Here is a 21,568-nt window from a genome sequence, read left to right on the forward strand (position 1 = left end):
CTAAACCCCTTCCTGGTGATACCAAAATTCACAATGTTCACCCTCCAGCAGCTTCTTCCTATGCATTCCAAGGATGCTTGGTTAGTCACCCAAGACCTAAAAGAGGCCTACCTACACATCCCAATCAAGGAATCTTGCAGCAAATATCTACGTTTCGGGGTAGGATCTATGCACTTTCAGTTCTCTGTGCTTCCCTTTGGCTTATCCACTGCTCCCAGAGTTTTCACAAAATGCATGGCTACAGCCATCGCTTGTTGCAGGCAAAGAAATATTCAAATTTACCCCTACTTAGACGACTGCCTGATTCAGGCAGACAGGAAAAGCTGTTACAGCACCTGACATTTGTAAAGGACCTACTGACCTCCCTGGGGTATACTACAAGTGAAAAGAAATCCAAACTAGTCCCCACTCAAAAAATTGTATTCCTGGGAGCAAGCCTGGACACAGCATCCCAGATGGCATTCCTTACTCCAGAAAAACAAGCCTGATAGGCTACTTCTCTCAACTAGCCACCAGAACCCAGTTATCCACAAGGAAAATCCTGCAAGCACTATGGTTCATGGCCTCCTGCATTCTACTCATTCCATATGCCAGACTGCATATGAGGAAACTACAGTGCTACCTAAAAAGCTTTTGGTGTCAACACACTCAGGACCTGGAAACTATCATACCTACGATACCCTGTCTAAGGAAAGATTTTCTTTGGTGGACAGCAGCATGCAACCACAACAAGGGTCTTCCCTTCTCTCAACCCCGTGCTGCCCAGACCCTCACCACAGACGCATCAGATTATGCCTGGGGTGCATACCTGGATGGCAGGTGCATTCAGGGCCATTGGAGCCCAAATCAAATACATCTGCACATCAACCAAAAAAAGATGCTAGCTGTTCAGCATGCTCCAACAGCTTTCAGACCCCTATTCTCCCTGGGGCCTCTACTAATCAAAACAGACACCACCACTGTGATGTGGTATATCAACAAGCAGGGAGGAACTCATTCTTATCCTCCCTGCAGGCTCGCCATGACCCTTTGGCAGACGGCTTCAGCCATTCAAATTCACCTGCTAGCACAATTCCTGCCAGGTTTCCTAAACTCTCTGGCAGACAATTTAAGCAGAAACCTGCTAGACCACAGAACCTTCAACCTTGTAACCCAGAAATGGGGCACCCCAAAGGTGGTCCTCTTTGCCTCCCACAACAATCATCAGCTCAGCAAATTCTGCACCAGGGAACCTCAGAGCAAGGCCTGGAAAGTGGATGCTTTATCCTTCCAATGGGTAAACCTCTCGATCTATGCATTTCCCCCTCTACTACTAATTTCAAGGGTACTGCTCAAAATAAGGGAGGAAAAACCAAGGGCAATCTTGATTGCCCCAGACTGGCCATGCCAGCACTGGTACCCACTGCTGCGCAGCCTGTCACCCCTGCCACCATGGCATCTTCCTCAGATCTCAACACTCCTGACCCAGAAGAATGAAGAATTCATGCATCCACAATTGCAGACCCTGAACCTGGCAGCCTGGCTTATTCCCTGACCTCTCCTCCAGCTGTCAACCTAAACAAACAAGTCCTGGATGTTATACATAAAGTCAGACGCCCCAGCACCAGAAAATCTTATGCTGACGATTAGAAATGGTATTTCACCTAGATCCAGGATAAAGGAGCTGAAACAGAACAGCCCTCCCTACCTCTCATCCTGGATTACCTAGCAGACCCTACTACACAGGGGCCTGCCCTTCTGTTCTATTAAAATTAATGCCTCTGCCATCTCTGCTCATTACAGCAAAGACACCTCACTTCTCTCACCCTCTCATCAATCAGTTCCTAAGAGAGGCTAACAATTTAAGGCCATCCAGAAGAACTCCTACACCAGCTTAGGGACCTTAACTTTGTGTTGGAAAAGCTCACCCCCCCCCCTTTGAGCCTGCAGCTTCAGCAGAGTTAAAATTCCTCTCTTGGAAAACAGCCTTGCTTCTGGCTATCACTTCAGCTAGAAGAGTTTCAGAGCTACAAGCACTCATGGCTGTAGCACCCTTCATCATTTTCCATGCTGACAGGGTCTCCCTCAGGACTAACCCAACTTTCATGCCTAAAGTGGTGTCCAGTGTGGCTCTCAACCAATCAGTTCATTTGCCCACCTTTTTCCCTAACCCACAAAATAATGGGGAAAGAATTCTGCATTCTCTAGATGTGCACAGACAGCACAGATTTTACCTGGATAGGACTAAATCTTTTAGAAAAAGTGACCAGTTGCTAGTCAGCTTTGCAGCAGGGGTAGAGGGCAAGGCCATTTCCAAACAAACCATCTCCAGATGGATAGCACACTGCATCCATTTCTGCTACAAACACCACGGTAAACTGCCCCCTAAGGGGGGGGGGAGGGGGTCAGGACGCATTCCACCAGGGCAACCTCCACCTCTGCAGCTTTTCTTAGAGGGGTCCCTACCAGGGACATCCTGGAGGCTGCAACATGGACTTCTGTTCATATCTTCACCAGACATTGCCACCTGCCTATCTTCTCCAAATCCAGGGTAGGCTTTGCAACCGCAGTCTTGCAGGGCATCCTAGCCAGCCCCCAGTCTTCTTGACTACCTCCACCCTTTTCTTCAGCTTTGGGAATCAACCCAAGTGTGATGACTGCAACAGTGAAACAGGAACATAGTACAGTTATGTACACTTACCATAAATGTAGATGTTCGAGTGTATTCACTGTTGCAGTCTTGGTTTCCCACCCCCATCCCCATTATCTCTCTCTCTCTCTCTCTATCCCCCTCATTCCTTACAGGGAATGTTTGGTGTTTACTTTCTACTGGTGGTGGTGTTCCACCATAACCTATGTCCCTATTTGAGGGCTCCTGACAGTTGGGGCAAGAAAAACTGATGTAATGGTGTCAGCTGCCTGAGTTTATACCACTAATGACCTGGCATCAGTTCTGGAGGGACAGCAACCGGCAGAAATACTAAGCCTCTGGTATTCGGGCCGACTGAGAGCTACCCCTGGCTGGATAAGCCAAGTGTGATGACTGCAATAGTGAATACAGTATAATATCTACCTTTATGGTAAGTGTACTTTCTCTAACCACAATAATGCCCTCCAGGGGGGTGTAGGGGCTTCCCCTGGGCAGGCATTAATTACACATTAGCACACACCTTGTTGGGCATTATTGCTTGCTTAAAATGTGTGTAATGTAGTTTCTCACTCCATCGCTTTGGATATGTTGCTACATAAAATTGACCTTGTATTCCCTAATCATGTCCTTAGATTCAAATATTTAGGCAGCATTTTTTTATTCAGCATTTTCAGGTGTCTTTCAGAAAAAAAATTACTCCTTATTTAGGTTTCTGTTTTGTCCATTATTCTGAAAATAAAAAACTTCCATTAGTTTGCCATCTTGAAAAGCTATTCGCTTGTTTTCATGTGTTTGTATATTTATGCTGCATTCTGCCTTTCTGGTAAAGCTAGTATACTTGAATTATTAATATGTTTGTATTATTTTCTGTAGCGCTGTAAATGAACAGTGGCAATGAGCACTGGACCTTCCAAAGGTAAGCTGCACCATGCATGCAGTACATGTATATGCTCTATATGTGTGTGTATAATATCTGATCAAATCAAAGTATGTTACACAGTTTTTCTAATTGCAATTGATTGATTGTAATTATAATGCATGTATAGATTATAACAGAACACATTTTTTACTTCAGTCATGCAGATACTGGGTCCTTATTGCAACTTCAAAACCTGTAACAGCTATTCCTGTTATTGCAAAAAATAAACTTTAATTCCAGCACCAAAAGAATGAATTCTGAAACTAAAAGTAATAAATTAAAATCAATTTGCAATCTCTCACACACACACACACACACACACACACACACACAAGTACAGAGAAAACCTTCTGCTTAGGTACTGTTAGAATCATAAAAGGGAAAGGATATTAGCTCTTGTTTGGGATTTGAACACAAGACCTCCAGCATACAATGCCTAAGCAGATGGCTGTATGTGTGTTTTTGTGTATAATTTGACATTAATGGGCTTCCTAGTAAAAAGTAAAAAAAAAAAAACTAAAAAGAAAAGTCAATACCTTTTTGTCCAGAGGCTATTCCTGGTCCAGTAGCAGTGACACCGTCATGGTATGCAAGACACCTTGGTTAAGCTTATTTGTTTGTCGTGATATTTTTCTCTTTCTGTCATTGTTTTTTCATTTCATGGTAACTGCAGAAACCAGAACCACTATTGTAAGTTTTATTATTTGGTTTAGTACCAGAGCCCCAGAACCTGTTGTAGCTCAGGTGGTAGGTTTATATCATTATAGACACACTTTACATAGTTATATGTTTTCTGCGTGAGAAAACCCAGTCCATCTGCACCAGTATAGTGAAACAACATACAGCAAATTGCAGGGGTAGTTGCTGAGCAGTGGAATTCTGGTCCTTGAACAAATAAGTTTTGGACAGATGATTGTCGATTGTGACACCTAGTAAGCGGTGGTAGTATCTGGGCTATTGATTATGTTGAGATACAGATGGATACATCATGAAGTACAGAGAGTTGACAACTACTAAAGCAAAGAGCTGAATGGATTGGGGCTTTGGTGGAGAGAATGTTTCCAGGCTGAATTAGATGGTACTGGAGCATTCATTTCTTGATTAGGGCAGTGCTAAACAATTAACATTATTACTACCTACAGATCTTTTCCTTTCCTACTGGGTCACCAGTATCGCACGCAAACTGTGCTCAGTAGCACAGGTTTGTAGAAAATACTAGTCAGGGTAAAGGGAGAAGTTGAATTCATTTTTCCTATATTTAATCTGTAAATTTTCTCATGTGCAGCTTTCTAGGATAATATGTTGAGTATATCTTATCTGTCTTAGCAGTCACACTAATCTACTGTAATTTACGCAGTAAACTGCTACAGAATTGTGTGGCATCGTCCCTCATTAGATTGCCTGGAAATGTGCCCATTGAAAGAATGAATGTACACTTCATGCACTGTGCTTGAAATAATCTGCAAGTTCCTGTCAAATTCCTTATTTCTGCTAAAGTGAGTAGAGCGGTAGTCAAATGCTTTTGATATTTTTTCAAGTTCAGCCAGCAAGTTTAGTCACTTTGAATTTTTAGGAGTAATAAGTGTATTTATTTTTGAGATTTTTCTGTTTTGCGGTTATTTTTTTAGTTCATTTCATGGTACTACAGAAACCAGAACCACTATTGCAAGTTTCTAGTGTGGTGGTATACTAGAACCACAGAACCTGCCCTAGGTCTGTGTCTGAGTAATTCTTGAAATACATTTATTTCCGTTCTGCGGCCTTTAACTAACAAGATAGGATTTTATTAGGGGTTCCATGCCATGACAAGCTGATGAGATTTTTCCCCTGTAAAACAATTGTAGGTCTGATAATTTTAAATTAATAAAAGCATCCTCACAGCCTTTGGATTTGTTATCCAGGTCATAAACCTTAAGTGTTCTGTGGCAGGTTTGCTACATGATCAGTTTAAAAAGACATCAGGAAAAGAAAGTTTATTGTCTTCTCTCTTGTAGGGGAGATGAAGCAGTAATAATCTTTCCCATTATGGCTGATGTCTAATTAAGTGGCAGTTCCTTTTAAACAGTACTAAGGAATGTCTATTAATACTTAACATTAAGCTGTTTTAGAAGGCATAGGACTGTAAAATGAAGACAAAATTATTGTGTCCTGTAAAGTGTAAATCTTATATTTTCTTGAGGATTTATGAAGCTAAGAGTCTTGCAGATCTTCTTTTCAGTGATCTTGCTGGGATCTGTTCCAAAATAATATCGTCTTCTGTTATTACCAGACTGAGGTCAGCCACATTCATAAATCTACAGTATGATTTTAAGCTGTGGAGTTCTGTTGTAGATGAGGAAGATAAAGCTTTCATAAAGACTTCTAATAAAGATTATAAGCTTGCTTGAGAGGGTTTTTGATGTTTAAGCCACATTTGTGAAATTTATCTAAACAAAAGTGGTGTTTACTTTCAGTTGGAATACCCACATATGTTATCCAGGGTTGCCAGACATGTCCCTATTTGAGCGAGACTGTCCTGGCATCACAGCCTGATCCCAAGTCCCGGACTGCTGTATAAAATCCCAGCGAAACAGCCTCCAGTTTGCTTTTTTTGATTGGCCTGTATGCCGGTATACAAGCCAATCAAAAAATCGCAAAACAGAGCTACTTCTGTTGAATGCGGAACTGCCTGATGTTCCGCATTGAACAGAAGTAGCTCCAATTTTGCAATTTTTTGGTTGGCTCGTATACTGGCAATACGGGCCAATCAAAAATCGCCAATCGTGTTCTGCATTAAAGAACCTTTTTTTGGTCCCTACTTGCCAGATAAGAAATCTGGCATCCCTGGTTATGACTGATAAAGTCCTCCATATATGTATATGACAAGTATGCACAAAACTTTTGATAAGTAATATGTGCTTTCAAGGTTCTGGTTATTGTTTTCTCTGCTTTTGCTGTAAATGAAGGTTGGGTTGAAATTATAATATTCTGAAGGAAGCCGAAAAACCTGTAACAGACAATATTTCCCAGCTGGTTCTGTTTGCATAAAGACATAAGAGGACAAACAGTATAGGTCAGCTAGACATAAAATGTTTTACTACTTTAGTTTTGAAACGTCTTTTCAGGTGTATATGGATCATTGATGGAGATCCTTATGAAATGGTTTCTGCTCCTTCCTTGGCAGTCAGAGAATCTACAAGAATTATCAAAAACTGCAAATAATAATAAGAAGGAAAAGAGGACCAGTTATTTATGCCAGATGAGTCTAACAGCTACTAAAGTAGTGACTTCTGCTGTACTGTCGTACCTCTCAACTGTCCAGAATTTTGCAGAACATCCATATTTTTGCCTTGTACTTCTGTTTTGTTCCTCATAAAATGTGTGGTTTTCTGGCAAATCATTGAAGATTGACATCTTAATAATGACAGACATTTGAGCTTGAAACTTTATATCCTGCAGAAAATGCATGTCCGTGCAAAGCCTGTTCTACTTTCTAAGTTTATAAGAGCAGTGTTTAAAAGCTGCTTCTGATTTTGGCCTTTGTCCCTCAGTTACTTTCAGCTTTTTCCAGATTTTTGTAATAAGCAGTTGAGAGGTCTGTTTGTTGCATAGAGAAAATGTGAATCCCACATGAAAGCGTAAAACAGAAAAGTTGCTGAGAAATGTCGGTTTTCTGATGTTTCTTCCTATCTCAAATAATCCAGGGCCAGATTCCAACTATTTATAAAATCATTTTATGCTGTCCAGTCAGTTACTACAGTAGGCCCAATTGTCATTCTGTTCCTCCTCCTTCCCACAGGAAATCACATAAAACCTAAGCACACAATCCCAATATGCAGAATCCTGAAGTGAAGTAAATGGTCACCTTTGTGAGTGGCTACCTTGCTGTGGTGCTGAGGCTTGTCATGATGTAACTCTGCATCCAAACGCCTGTCAGTGTGTGTACCTTGACACAGTCCAAGTGACCCTACAAGTCTTTGTAATGGTTTGAGTGCATTAACATGTTGTATAGTGATCACTAAAGGTGCTGGGTGAGCTTGACAGAGAAGGAGGCATGGCAGCAATGCAGTCATACCTTACATCTTCCTGGGAAGGGCCCCCAACTTGAAACTTACTGGTGGCCCCAAAATGCTAGCACCAGCCCTGCTATGAACCTACGAATTCCTGCACACTTCGCATAGACACTAAATGTTTCATTTTATGCCATTTTGACTAAATATCTCAGCACCTGAGCTATAGTTTCATGGGTTGTCAGATACATTTTCAATAAATGTGAGATGATACGACAAGTCTGTGTACTATGTCAAGATATAAGTCCAAAAATCAACAGCAGTTGAGTGAAAAAAACCTTTATAATAACAACACAAAGCTTTCAGGTTGAAAAACCCTTTTTCAATGTATGACAACAGGTATATTAAAACCGCCCCTATATATACACACATAGAACAAATCATATGACCTGCAGCCATGGTCACATGATTCACATACAAAATATTTATAATCATTATTTAAAAATAAATATTTTAACAATTCTTACGAACATAAAACATATTAAACATAAAAAACATAATAAAACATAAAAAACAGATGTTCATTTTAATCTAGTTTGTTGTATTCTAGTTAAAATGGGTTTTAAAGATAATGCTGCATTTAATCCAGGGGGTGTATCGGCAGAAAGCCTCACTATACATTCATATTCCTTGAGATCAAAAAAATTGGATAAATCACCTCCCCTGGTTGTTACTAAAACATGATCAATTACTCTAAATTTAAAACAATGTTTACTTCCTAAGGATTGTATATGCCTTGACAATGCATTATTCTCATTATTATGTCTAATGTTAGACCTGTGCTCTATTATTCGTTCTTTAAGTTTTCGAGTGGTTTTCCCCACATAGAATGATGAATAAATTTCACATGTTGCTAGGTAGACCACATTACTAGTAGCACAAGTAGCATGACCATAAAATTTAAACTCCTTGCCTGATACTGGATGTATGAATGCACTACCCCATGATGCATCCCTAACTATATCACTACAGCTACTGCAATTGTAACAAGGATAAGTGCCCTGTTTTGTACTTATATCCAAGCTAAGCTTTACATTAGTAAAATCTTTGTATCCTAACAAACTTTTTAATGTTCGCATGTTTCTGTAGCTAAAATAGGGTTTATCACCTACTATCAATCGAATGTCATCCTGGGCTAGTAATACCTTCCAATATTTAGTTATTATTTTCTGATGGCATCAGACATTGAGTTAAATGTAGTTATAAATCTTAATTTACTCACTTGTCTCACAGGTGTTATTAATTCGCTCTCAGAGAATAACTTGTTAAAAATAGAGTCAAACTCTCCTTCCCTATGTGTTATTACATAGTTCATAATATTTATTAATAAATCCTCTGGATATCCACTAGTCTTAAATTCCTCATAGGTATCATTCAATTGTTTCATAAAAGTTTCTTGTTTTGAGTTCAATCTACTTACTCTGGCCATTTGGGCTTTAATAATACCTTTAAAAACGTGAGGTGCATGCATGCTAGTTGCATGCAGGTATCTACCTGCTGCTACTTCCTTCTTATGTCAAGATAGCCATTCCCACAGAGGTACACAGACGCCCACAGAGACTCCCCCCACATGGGATAGAGACACCCACACATACTCCCCCACATAAGATAGAGACACCACCATAGACTCTCACACACAGGACAGAAACACCCACACAGACACCCGCACACAGGTTAGACACCCACACAAGACCAGGACAAATCTATAGCAAGACTAAGCCAAGACTGAAATAAACAAAATGTGTTAGACAAACTGACCACATCATGCAGGACAGAAAGACAGCTACAGTCATGTAAAACAGACTGCAGAGGCACAAAAGACAGACATGGGACAGATATAGAAAAGACTACAGACACACGATATACAGGGGAAAGCTATGGGGATCACAGAGAGTGCAGACAGACCCAAACTGAAACAGGTGCAGTCAAAAAGCACATACATGACAGACACTAGATTGGCATTTATGTTCAGTGTGCAGTTAGCTACTCAGCTATTCAGATTGCTGGTACTTTTAGAGCCATATGAGCAATTTGTTCTTCCTGCGTTTGTAGATGTCTGTATCTCACGATGAATGCTGTTGCACCTAGCTGTCTAAGTTTCATGATGAATCCTGCCACACTTAGTTGTCCTTGCCTCATCACAAAGACTGCCTCTTTTGTCACCTCAACAAATCATCCCTGTCCTAGCTTCCCTTGCCTTAACAAGTTTTGCTGTTTTTTTTCATCCTCCTTGTTCTACATGGTCCTGCCTGCTGGAGTAAGCAAAAATAGAGTGAATACACAGCTTAATATTATACAATTATAGAAGCCAGGCTAAGGTGCAACCTGAAATTTACTGCCATACAGCATTCTAAAAGATTATTGTAAACTAAAGATGTGCACATACCTAGAGTTTTACTAGTATCTTAGAAATTTTGTTTCACACCAAGTCTTCAACGAGACCTCTGTAGGATAAAACTTGTCCCACTTCTTGCTCAGTTGAGAGCACAGCTAAGCCTGAAAGTCTCAACTGACTCATTGGTGAACATGGGTATGTCCTTGAGTTTCAGTTTAGAAAAGCTGCGTTCTGCAGTAGCCACTGTAACAGGTGCAGTCAAATAAATGCGCAATGAAGCATCAGTATTTATATAGATGTCCTGTAACTGTTTGCAAATGAGGAAATTTAACCCAGTCAATGGTTACGATACCGTATCAAACATTCAAGAAGTGCTTTTCAGTTAATGTCCAAAATCATAGGCATCAATGTCATAGTGGCCACTTGTCCTGCCTGGCAGTTCTTTCAGAGCCTTGCACTGTTGGATCAAGATGTCTTCTTCAACTTCAGTCAAGGCTTTAATATTTGATAAAATCCTAAGGCCTTATCAGACTCTGAAAGCTGCTCAAACCGGTCAGCAATTGACTATATTGTGTCCAACAGCACATTAAAGAACTTCTACACACAGTTTTACCATTGGATCCTGTACCGTCTCATTTCTCTTTCATAGTCAAATAAAGGCTTTACTTTCCTCTGCCTCTTCTCCTGAAATGTGCTAACATCCAGTTCTTCTGCTGTCTTGGAGGTTTCAACATGGTGTGACACCTGTGCACTGGCCCAGTAATCAAGGAGCCTCAATCCTCACCACTAACACCAGTGAGGGGTATCCACATTGGGAAGGATAACAAATACACACACAGTAAAGTACAATTTCCCTAAAGATCACACAGAGATCACAGTCAGTCTGGGGCTGGCTTCTCCCTTTCCTCTCCAGATCCCCAATAAGACTCCTCACTGGCACAGCTATAGGGTACAGATCTCAGCTGAGTAGTCAAGCTAAAACCTCCAGTGTCCACTCTATCCAACCCGTGCTTCATGTCCCTGCCCAACTAGCTAACACACACACACACACACACACACACACACACTTTGAGATTTGGGTTATATACAAACAGACACTCATGAGGAAGGCTGGCACAGGTTCTCCAGCTATGCCCCCTCGTGACAGGGTCTAAGGTAGTAATCACTGCCACCAACTACTCTTATCAGCTACTAAAAAGACCCTTACCAAAGGGTGTTCAATTATACTGTGCAATATTATTATCCAAGTAGTAAGCGGACGAACAGCAAGGCTAATTGGAGTGGCTTTGTACAGTATCACCAAATACATGCAAGTACTCTAGAGCTTAAATTATCACTACACAAAACAGTCACGGTTGAAAGGTTTAAAAATATTTTATAATAAATAATGAAAACACAAGACCAATCTTCTCAATTCAACACAATGCTAGTCAAGAGTTAAGAAATCACAGGAAAATACTTAAAATAATACTGTAGAATAGTCTGACATAAATATATTAAACAGCCAGACTAAATCTGACTGAATTCCTGTCTAACTCTAAGAGCAATCACAGTTCTAAATAAATTTACATATAGAGCAAAGGCAGAGTACTGGTGAGTGGTCAGTTCTGAAGACAAATGCAAAATGCTCTGATCTCTCTCTCGGAGAAAGTCTTAAAAATAAAACATCATTGCTGACTCATTTTAGATTACATCATTCTTCTCTGGTTCCCGGCTTAACAGAAACTCAGAGTTTTAACATTTCTTTGATCTTGCACCTGGCCCGGAAACTACAGCAACAAAATACATTATATATGTAAAATCTAGCAATTAATCCTGGTCTCAAAACAGTATAAGGAATCCCTTAGTCTAGACATTGTCTTCGAGCCTTGAGATCAAACAGTCATACAATGCTCGACTTATCAGCTTTCTTCCAGCAGAGTGCACTGCAGTTACATTTTTGAAGTTCAATATTTAAAACAGTTTTCTTACATTTTAAGAGGACAGGCCTGTGGATTATATTCATATTTACAATGACATAGAATTATCTACAAAATTCTATCTAGCTAGGCTGGCAGCCTTCACATATCTTCACATGTGGTATGATGAAATTGCGTCTCTCTGTAGTTCCTCATCAAATCCATAGTTGAAATACCAGCCGATGAACTCTGAGCCACATTGCTTGCATATTTTACCTCTGTCAGCACATTATACCAAACCTCTAAACATGCAATGAATCATCCATTGTCTGCCTACTGTTTAGTCTGTTATCCAGTTCCTTCAACTTCTCCATGCATGCTCTGGTGCTTGGTCATGGTGGTGTAAAGCTTTGGACAGTTCTCTCCACACTCTGTAACCACCTGATCCGAGAAAGTGGTTAGAATGTCCAAATAATTTGCCTGCAAAGCAAAACAGTGCATCTTTTGAGACAAAATAGATCAGCCATGTGTGTTTTGCTGTCTCCTCATTAAGCAGCATATGAAAATAGATTTTGACACATCTGTTCTGTGCATTGAATGGGAAATGTGAGAACACCACTTGCATAGGACCATACTGGATGGCAGCTACCCTAAACTCACCCCTTATCAAGTGTGGCCAAGTTCCTAGATCCTCAAAAGATACACCTGACACTCCCTGCAAGTCATAGGCCACATCTGCTGTCACTACAGAAGTATGGCCCATTTCCATATCAAACTCTGGTGATCGTGGCAGCACTTCTGAGGTTGAATCTTCATGGGTTGACATAATTTCTTCCATGGTAATGGCCGTAGGGTTCACAGGAGGCAGTCTGTGGTGCAGCAGCATCAGAGTGGACACTTTCTGCGGTAGGGATAGTGGGATCACAGTGGGTAGGTTATTTTGCAGAACCACTGTGTTCTACTGCGGTAAACTTTTTGCTGAATCTCCCTTCTTGGATGACAAACAGAAAAAAAATTCCTAGTGGAACCCTGCTGTCTCTTTGCATCCTCACCCTTGTGCTGCTGAAGCTTTCTTTCAGCTGTTTGACAAATATGTACACTTTATTTCTGACTGGGAATGGCAATAGAGCAGAATTACTACATGTTTAGATACTGGGTCCTTTTGTCATAATGTTAGTAAGAAGCACTGTACTTCTGGTACATGTTACAACATCCCTTTCTTTGACCTACCTAGGGCTACATAATGCCAAGTGAAACTTTGACAAAGAGTGTAGCATTCTGAATGTTTATGCTAAGGATGACTGTATTTTCCATATTACATTCATAAAAATCAGCAGTACACAGAAACAAGCCCAGTATGACAGTGGACTGTTACTCATCAGATTTACTTAATGGATTCACTGAGGCAAACCCTCAACTTTGAGGTGCCACATGCCACAAAATGGTGACGACAAACTCCAGACTAGACAACCAGTATAAGCAATAAGTGTCTTAACTGTAAGCTCAAGCTTCATACCTACAACCTATCTCTTAACACACTGCCTGGGACACTTGTCTTCTCTGTGTACATACATTCACTAAGTATACCTCAGTTTTTTGCATTATTCTCCCAGCATCCTCTATCATATTACAAAAAAAAAGACAAATGCTTAACATTAGTGATTTAAAACACTGGGCTTATGAACTTCTGGAGATGCTGTAATAAATTTTGCAGTAGCATGTGTTGTGTGAACCCACATTATGTGAAGAACAGACAAGAAACACCAGGCAAATATCTGGACATTGTGCAACATTCTCAGAACCCCTATCCTCCTCCTAATGACTGGGCACAGTTGTTCTAGACAAAACCAAAAATAATCACCGAACAAAGGTGAAACACAAGGGATAGTTTTAAACATTGCTATTATAAACGTAGAAAGACACTAGAATAACAGGGTTTTGCATTAGTGTGCATGAAAACATCATCAATACATTCTGCAGCATTCTCACAGCCCCTAACCTCCCTCTAACATCTCATCACAGTAATTCTGGAGAAAGCCAAAAATAATTGCAGAGCAAAGACATAACATCAGTGATGGTTTTAAACATTTTTGTTTTAAACATTATTATAAACTTAAAAAGATAATAGAACAAGTTTTGCATTAGCATACATTAAAATAATGCCTGTAGATTGTAAAGCATTCTCACAGCTCTTAGCTTCCAACCTTTCAGCACAAGAATTCTGGACAAAGGAAGAAAGCATTACTAGCTGAGTTAAGTACAACCTTGCAGTGTTTAAGATAGTACTGCATTTTATTTTTCTGTCTATTTAATTGTTTCATTGAATGTTGTGTCTGTGTCTCTCTGCAGTAAGTGTGGGCTATTTTTTCACTTCATTAATATTCACTGTTAAACTCTTAGCCTAGAGGGTTTCTCTGTATTTATAAGTGTTAGTCACATACCTTTGAATTTATTACTGCTCAATATCTGAGTTGTTTGACCTGCTACATACCTACAATCAGCTGCATTACTAGCTGCGTTAAGTACAAACTTGCAGTGTTAAAGATTGTACTGCATTTTATTTTTCTGTGTATTTAATTGTTTCATTGAATATTGTGGTCTGTGTCTCTGTAGTTATTTTTCTATTTAATTGTTTCGTAGGATACTGTGGTCTCTCTCTGCCTCTGCAGTTAGTTTCCACCCTCCCTCCCTGTTCTTGCTCTGGTATTAATCTTGGTGGCTTTGGAATTGCCCACCCCTCCTGTAAGTTTGTTTGAACACTCCTCCTGAGTACAGTGAGATCATATTTTGACTTCAAATACTCCTACTGTCCCATCTGTTCAGCTCTGTCCCAGCTCTATTCAAGTGTAGTGTCACTAGCTCATTCTACCTAATACAGAGAGAGCATTTGTGAAGGGCAAGCCACTTGGATCCTTAATTTTGAATTATCTTCTGTTTCTCCTTTCTCCCTTTCCACTTTCCAAAAAAACAAAGAACGAAAAAGAAATCTAAGCTTCTTTCCCACCTTTCCTGTAACTAGTCTAGTCCAGATACAGATTTGCTGTGTCCAGGACTGTTTGTATGCTTCTGAGCACCCCAAGCCTTTCTGTGTTGGAGGGAAGGCTTCTAGCTTATTAGTGGGAGTGGTAAGCACTAGATAGCTTATCTACCACAAGATCCAAGTACAGATTCTTAGTTTTGAATTTGCTTATTTGTGCTCAGCACTTGTTCAGAACTTGTTAGCACTAAATAGTCTACAAATTACTACAGTACTCAACCTTCCTCATTACCTAGAGGAAAACAGTTTTTGTACTTACTTTCCTCACTTGCTTAGAGAAAAACAACTCTTTTACTCACTTTCCTCACTTGTCTAGAGGAAATTATTTTTTTTTTATTCAGGCATGTCCAAGTTTTAGCTCCCAGTGTTCTCTCCTGTCTATCTGATGAATCTGGGCATCTTGGGGCAATGTAGCAATTGCCTCATGTACACAGACAACCCTCTCCTCCTACCACCCAACACCACAACCTGTGAGAGATGCACTTATCTAGTCAAACTGGAGGTAAAGCTCTCTCCAACCAAGACTGAACTTGACAGTCAAGAGAAGAAGGTAAACACTTGCAACACACCACACTCATCACATAGTCCCACTAAACCTACACCACCAAAATCCATACATAGAAACACAAAAACATTTGCAGAGGCTCTCAATAATAATCTGCTCAAGCAACAGAGACCTCCAAAGCAGAAACGCAAGCAACCTCCACCCCCCAACACAACTCAAATGACACACAGCCCACCGAGTCAGTCTGCCAATAAACCACAGCCCATAAGGCAAAACAACATACCCAAGACACTAGTCATAGGTGACTCTATAGTCGGGCACACCGATGTCCCACTCACCAGGCTAAACTACTGTCAGCTGCCTGTCAGGTGCCAGGATCCGCCACATAACCCATGCACTCAGGTCACTCCACAACAAGTACAAATATGACTCTGTCGTTGTCCATGTTGGTGTGAATGACCTGAGATGTACCTCCCTGGACTACATGAAAAGAGACATAGAAGAGCTCTCCGATCTTGTAGCCCAGGCAGGTATGACCCTAGCCCTGAGTAGCATCCTGCCATCGCCCAGAATGATACCGCAGTACAAGGACAAAATGATTGACTTCAACAATTGGCTAAGCTTCTGGTGTCATTATAAGGGGATCCAGTATCTGTCTGCCTGGGACGACATGGTCGACAGACCACAATGCTTTGCCAGAGATGGCCTGCACCTTTCACCCCTTGGATTCCGGATACTGGCTATGGGTCTTGCCGTCCCTATAGTGCCTTTTTTAGGCAAGGTTCAAATGACAAATGCACCACCATAACAGGAACAGGCAAGCAAAAACTGAGGGTAATGCTTCTCAATACTAGAAGTCGAAATCTCAAAATGCACTCACTCAAGGCACTCCTTAAAATGGAGAACATCAATGTCTGTGCAGTGACTGAGACCTGGTTCAAGGCTCTAGAGAGCACCCCTGCATTACCAGGCTATAGCTCATACCACACTTTTCAGCCATCTAACGTGGACCAGAACACAAAAAGGCAGAGGTGTGTCCATATTCATTAAGGATATCCACACCTGCAGGCTAGTTGCGCAGCATAATGCATCCGAGGTTATCCAAGTCCATCTAACTCTGGGCAAAACTGCAATCCAAATTGTAGCTTGCTACACATCCCCCACCATGTCCCAGGATTCCCACTCCTGTTTTCTTGTTATACTGGAAAATATTAGGGTTCAACCAAACACCCTTATAATGGGCAATTTCAACTACCCCACCATTAACTGGGAAAACTGCTCCTGTACCAACTCCTTCGCTCAACGTTTTCTGGAATTCATAAATTACAAATCCCCTGGATCAACTTATCCACACCCCCACCAGGGGCAACAATATCCTAGACCTAGTCATTACCAACGTAAGTGACCAGTGTTCCACACCTGAAGTCAACTCCTCGGTCAGATCCGGCCATAAGCTAATCACCCTAGATATCTGCATCCTGCCCCCACCCACCATTAAGGAAACCACAGTAAAAAATTTCTACAAAGTTAACTTCATGCTTCTTAAGACAGAAGTGGCGAACTTCATGACACCCATGCAGATGGACAATACAGTTACGACTGCTGAATCCTACACAAATGCACTCTATAAGCACTTACACAAGTGCATGGATCATGCTATCCCAAACAGAACCAAGACACTATCCTCCAAAAAAAGGGAGCCAATCTTGTGGTCCCCTGCCATAAACAAACTACAACAGAAGGAAGAAACTGTTGCAAAAGAGAGTAAAATCCCATGAGTGGAGGAGCTCCCTGGTCGGCCTCGGTAAGAAGCGGAGATCCCTTATAAGATCCTCTAAAGCTAGCTACAAAAATAAAATCACCACTGATTCTAAGGGCAACCACAAAGCATTCTATAGCTATGTTAAGAATCTCAATGGCAACACCCAGATCTGCTCTGAGTTACAGCACAATGGCATGAAAATTACAGAACCAACTGATATTGCCAACATCCTGGCAGTTAGGTTCAGTGCTAACTTTACCCCCTCTCACCCCCTAAAGGGCCCATATCTATAACTTCTCCCTCCCCCAAAGGAGATATCTATACGATTGCAGCCCCCAAACATCTCCAACGCCCAAGTGAGAACTGCTCTCTCCAAAGCAAAAAACACAGCATCCATGGGACCTGATGGTGTCCCCGGCTGTGTGCTCCACAAACTCAACGAGGAATTAAACCCACAGCTAGGACAGCTGTTACCTCTGGATACGTACCCGGGGGCGTTACCGGGGGTGGGCAACTGTGGTCCCACTTCACAAAGTGGTGCCTCCACCGACCCTGGAAATTACCGCCCATTAGCTTGACAAGCCTTATCTGCAAAGCCATGGAGAGGATCATAATGGACCTCATAAATAAAGACATAGGGAATTTGCAGACTTTGGATCCATCCCAGTTTGGCTTTGTCAAAGGCAGATCATGCCTTCTAAACTTGGTTGACTTTTTCGAAACAGTCACCAAAGCCATTGATGAGGGAAAGGCAGTCCATACAGCCTACCTCGACCTGGCGAAGGGCTTCGATACAATACTGCCCTCGGGTATCATTGAAAAACTCATCAGCTTAAATGTTAACCCATACATCACAAGATGGGTTGCAAACTGGCTGAGTGACAGAATCCACAGGGTCAGAGTTGCTGGCGCCTTGTCAGACTCAAAGCCTGTCACAAGTGGTGTACCACAGGGCTCAGTCCTGGGCCACTTCTGTTTGGCATCTACTTTTCCAAGTACAAGCAAACACAGGAGGGTTATGGCTGACAAAGTTTGCAGATGACTGCAAACTGCCATAGTAGAAAACACATCTGACACAGATATCCTTCAGAAGGGTCTCACAGAAACGGATAACTGGTGCCAGAGCCAGGGCCTAAAGTTAAATGCCAAAAAATGCATAGTCATACTCTTCGACTGAAAACAAGGTTACCCCTAGCTACCAAATAGGTGGCAATCCACTGAGCACAGAAGAAGTTATCAGGGACCTGGGGACCCAGGTTGATAGTAGTCTGTCATTCGACACCCATGTAGCTAAAGTAGTTAGGAAGACCTTCTACATTGCCCACCTTATCATGAAGGGATTCTCATCTAGATCAAGGGAGGTCATAGTCTCCCTATACTCATCACTCATCAGACCAATGATTGAGTACAATGCCCCATTCGAATGTATCTGACCCGACACTTGCAGCAGCTGGAGGCCACAAAAGTTCCTCACCAAAAGGATAAAGGGTCTCAAACATCTGTCCTATGCTGCCCGACTGAAAAGAACTCCAGCTCTATTCAGTAAACACACATTTGCAGAGGTGTGACCTTTGCCACACAACAAGGGCCATGTCAACCCAGATATGATGAATATATGCTTCACTCAAAAATCTAGATCCGTCAGAGCCACAAGGGCGGAGACTTAAACCTCGAACGGGCTATATTAATAGGGCGCTGGAGGGATAGATTCATCACCCAAAGACTCCTATGCTGTGGAATAAAATCCCGGTATATGTGAGGCAGAGCACCTCGCTGGCCTTGTTCAAGAGAAATCTTGACCAATGGATGGGAGATCGCAAATATACCCCAGGGATTACCTCAGTGTCACTGCTCGACAGCAAATAATGGGTATAGTTCCCCATACTAAAGGGGTGGCGTAAGCCACAAAACTATGGGCTAGGCTTGTAAATGCCCTCGGGCAGACAGCCTAGTATGAACCTATGAACCTATACCGGAAGAATGCAGAGCCCTGTAATCGCATCTATGCAGGTAAAAGCTGCACACTCTAAAACCAAGAGCACAGCATCCGTGGGACCTTACAACATCCCAGGCTGCGTTTTACACAAACTGACTCCCCACCTAAGCTCCAGGTTCAATCATAGTCTCACTTCAGGCTTTGTGTCCACTGAATGGCGCACAGCTACAGTTATCCCCCTCCACAGAGGGGGAGCCACCACTAATCCTGGGAACTATCGCCCTATTAGCCTGATGAGCCTGGTCTGCAAGGTTGTGGAACTCATAAAGACATTGGTAACCTCCAAACTCTGGACCCCGCCCAGTTCGGGTATGTGAAAGGCAGATCATGCCTTTTGAACCTGATCGACTTCTTTGAGGCAGTCACCAAAGCCGTAGACCTCTCCAAGGCTTTCGACACCATCCCTCATTCTGGAATTATAGCTAAACCCACTAAACTAGGTATAAATCCCTACATCACAAGATGGGCTGCCAACTGGCTCACTGACAGAACCCACACTGTAAAAGTTGCAGACTCCAAATCTGACTTCAAACCAGTGACAAGTGGAGTACCACAGGGTTCAGTCCTGGGACCTCCCCTGTTTGGTATCTACTTCTCTGAAGTACAGGCTAACACAGAAGGCCTCTGTCTAATGAAGTTTGCAGATGACTGAAAACTAGGAGCCATAGTCGAGTCCCCAAATTATGTGGACACCCTACAGAAGGGCCTCACTGAAACAGATGCCTGGTGTCAGAGTCATGGCTTCAAGCTCAGTGCCAAAAAGTACATTGTCATCCACTTTGGTAAAAGTTCTGTACCCATGAACTACCACATAAATGGCAGTCTACTTAATGCCGAATGTGTGATGAGACCTTGGGGCCCAGGTGGATGGTAGTCTCTCCTTTGATAATCACATTGCTACAGTAGTCAGGAAATCCTTCTATGTGGCACACCTCATCACAAAAGGGTTCTCGTCCAGGAAAAAAATAGATCATTGTTCCCCTCTACTCGGCACTCAGAACTATTATACAGTACAATGCCCCTTTTTGAATGTACCTCACAAGATGTCTGCAGCAGCTGGAAAGGCCACAGAAGTACCTCACAAAGAGAATTACTGGCCTCAAACAGATGCCCTACACTGACCATCTCAAAAAAACTCCAGCTTTACTCTGTAGCATATCGCCTACTCCGAGGAGATCTCTGCCTAACATATAAAGCTATGTTAAACCCAGAGCTGTTGGACATGCTACACCTAAAGAAATCCCAATCCCTCTGAGCTACATGCTCTAGGGACCTAAACCTTGTCACCAAAATAAACAGGACATGCTGGAGGGATAGATTCCTATCCCAGAGACTTCCTATACTGTGGAACAAGCTACCCATCTTTCTCAAGCAAAGTTCCTCATTAGCATTCTTCAAGAAAAATCTTGATGAGTGGATGGGAAATAGGAAATACACCTTGAGGATCACTTCTGTGGCTCTGCTCGACAGGGGCATAGGAAATTAACTTTCTTGGGTGGTGTAAGCCAGGAAACCTTGTTGGCTAGGCTTACTTAGGCCCTTGGGCCAATAACCTAGTACCTACCTATGAACATATAACACAAATGCTAAACGTTAGGAAAACTTTTAAAAAAATGCTTTTATAAAGTTATAAAAATGACTGAACAGGTTTTCCTATAATTTGGTATCAGTTTACTTTAGCCCTTAAAGTTTTGCTAGAAAACCAGCTGTTTTGAGGGAGACTACCACAAATGTCAAGGAAGCAGTCTGCAAAATTCTTAAAGCCCATACCCCCACTACTAACAATAATTCTGGATGAAGAAAAAATAAAAGACAAGGACATAATGTTAGGGATTTAAACCACTATGTTTATGAACTAATAAATATGCTAGAATAACCGCATTTACAGTAGCATGCATTGTGTGAACCCACTTTTTTTCTATAAGGAACAGAACAAAACTACCAGGCAAACGTGAACATTGTGCAACATTCTCATAGCCCCTCCCTCCCTCCTAACCTCTTGAGCACAACAATTCTAGACAGAGCCAAAAGTAACTGCTGGAGAAAGGCATAACATCAGGGATTTAAAACACTTGTCTTATAAACTTATGAAGATACTAGAACAGGCCTTGCAGTAGCATACATTGCATGAACTCACATTTTTTTATGCGAGATTGAGCAAAAATATCAGGAAAATGTGTATATTCTACAGCATTCCCACAGCACCCATCCCCCTCTGCCTCCCTTCCAACCTCTCAACACAGTAAGCACAAAATTATCATGGAACAAAGGCGTAGCATCAGGGATAGTTGTAAACATTGCTGTTATAAGTTTAAAAAACAGATTTGAATTAATATACATTAAAACATCTGTACATTCTGCAACATTCTTACAGCCACTATCCCCCCACTACCAACCTTTCAGCACAATTCTGGACAAAGTAAAAATAAATAAATAAA

At 41.6% G+C, this 21,568-nt stretch overlaps 1 protein-coding gene across 1 annotated transcript in view; it reads left to right on the plus strand.

Annotated features, from left to right (window-relative positions):
* Nucleotides 1-21,568, plus strand: part of PROM1 (prominin 1) — a 1,709,767-nt gene that overhangs the window by 1,630,394 nt on the left and 57,805 nt on the right. The window contains 1 exon segment of the mRNA XM_044062202.1: nucleotides 3,503-3,545. Coding sequence (XP_043918137.1) covers nucleotides 3,503-3,514 — 12 coding nt within the window. The 3' untranslated portion in view covers nucleotides 3,515-3,545.

This window comes from Protopterus annectens, chromosome 2.part1 (assembly GCF_019279795.1).
Source record: "Protopterus annectens isolate FY-2018-M chromosome 2.part1, PAN1.0, whole genome shotgun sequence".
NCBI lineage: Eukaryota > Metazoa > Chordata > Ceratodontiformes > Protopteridae > Protopterus > Protopterus annectens.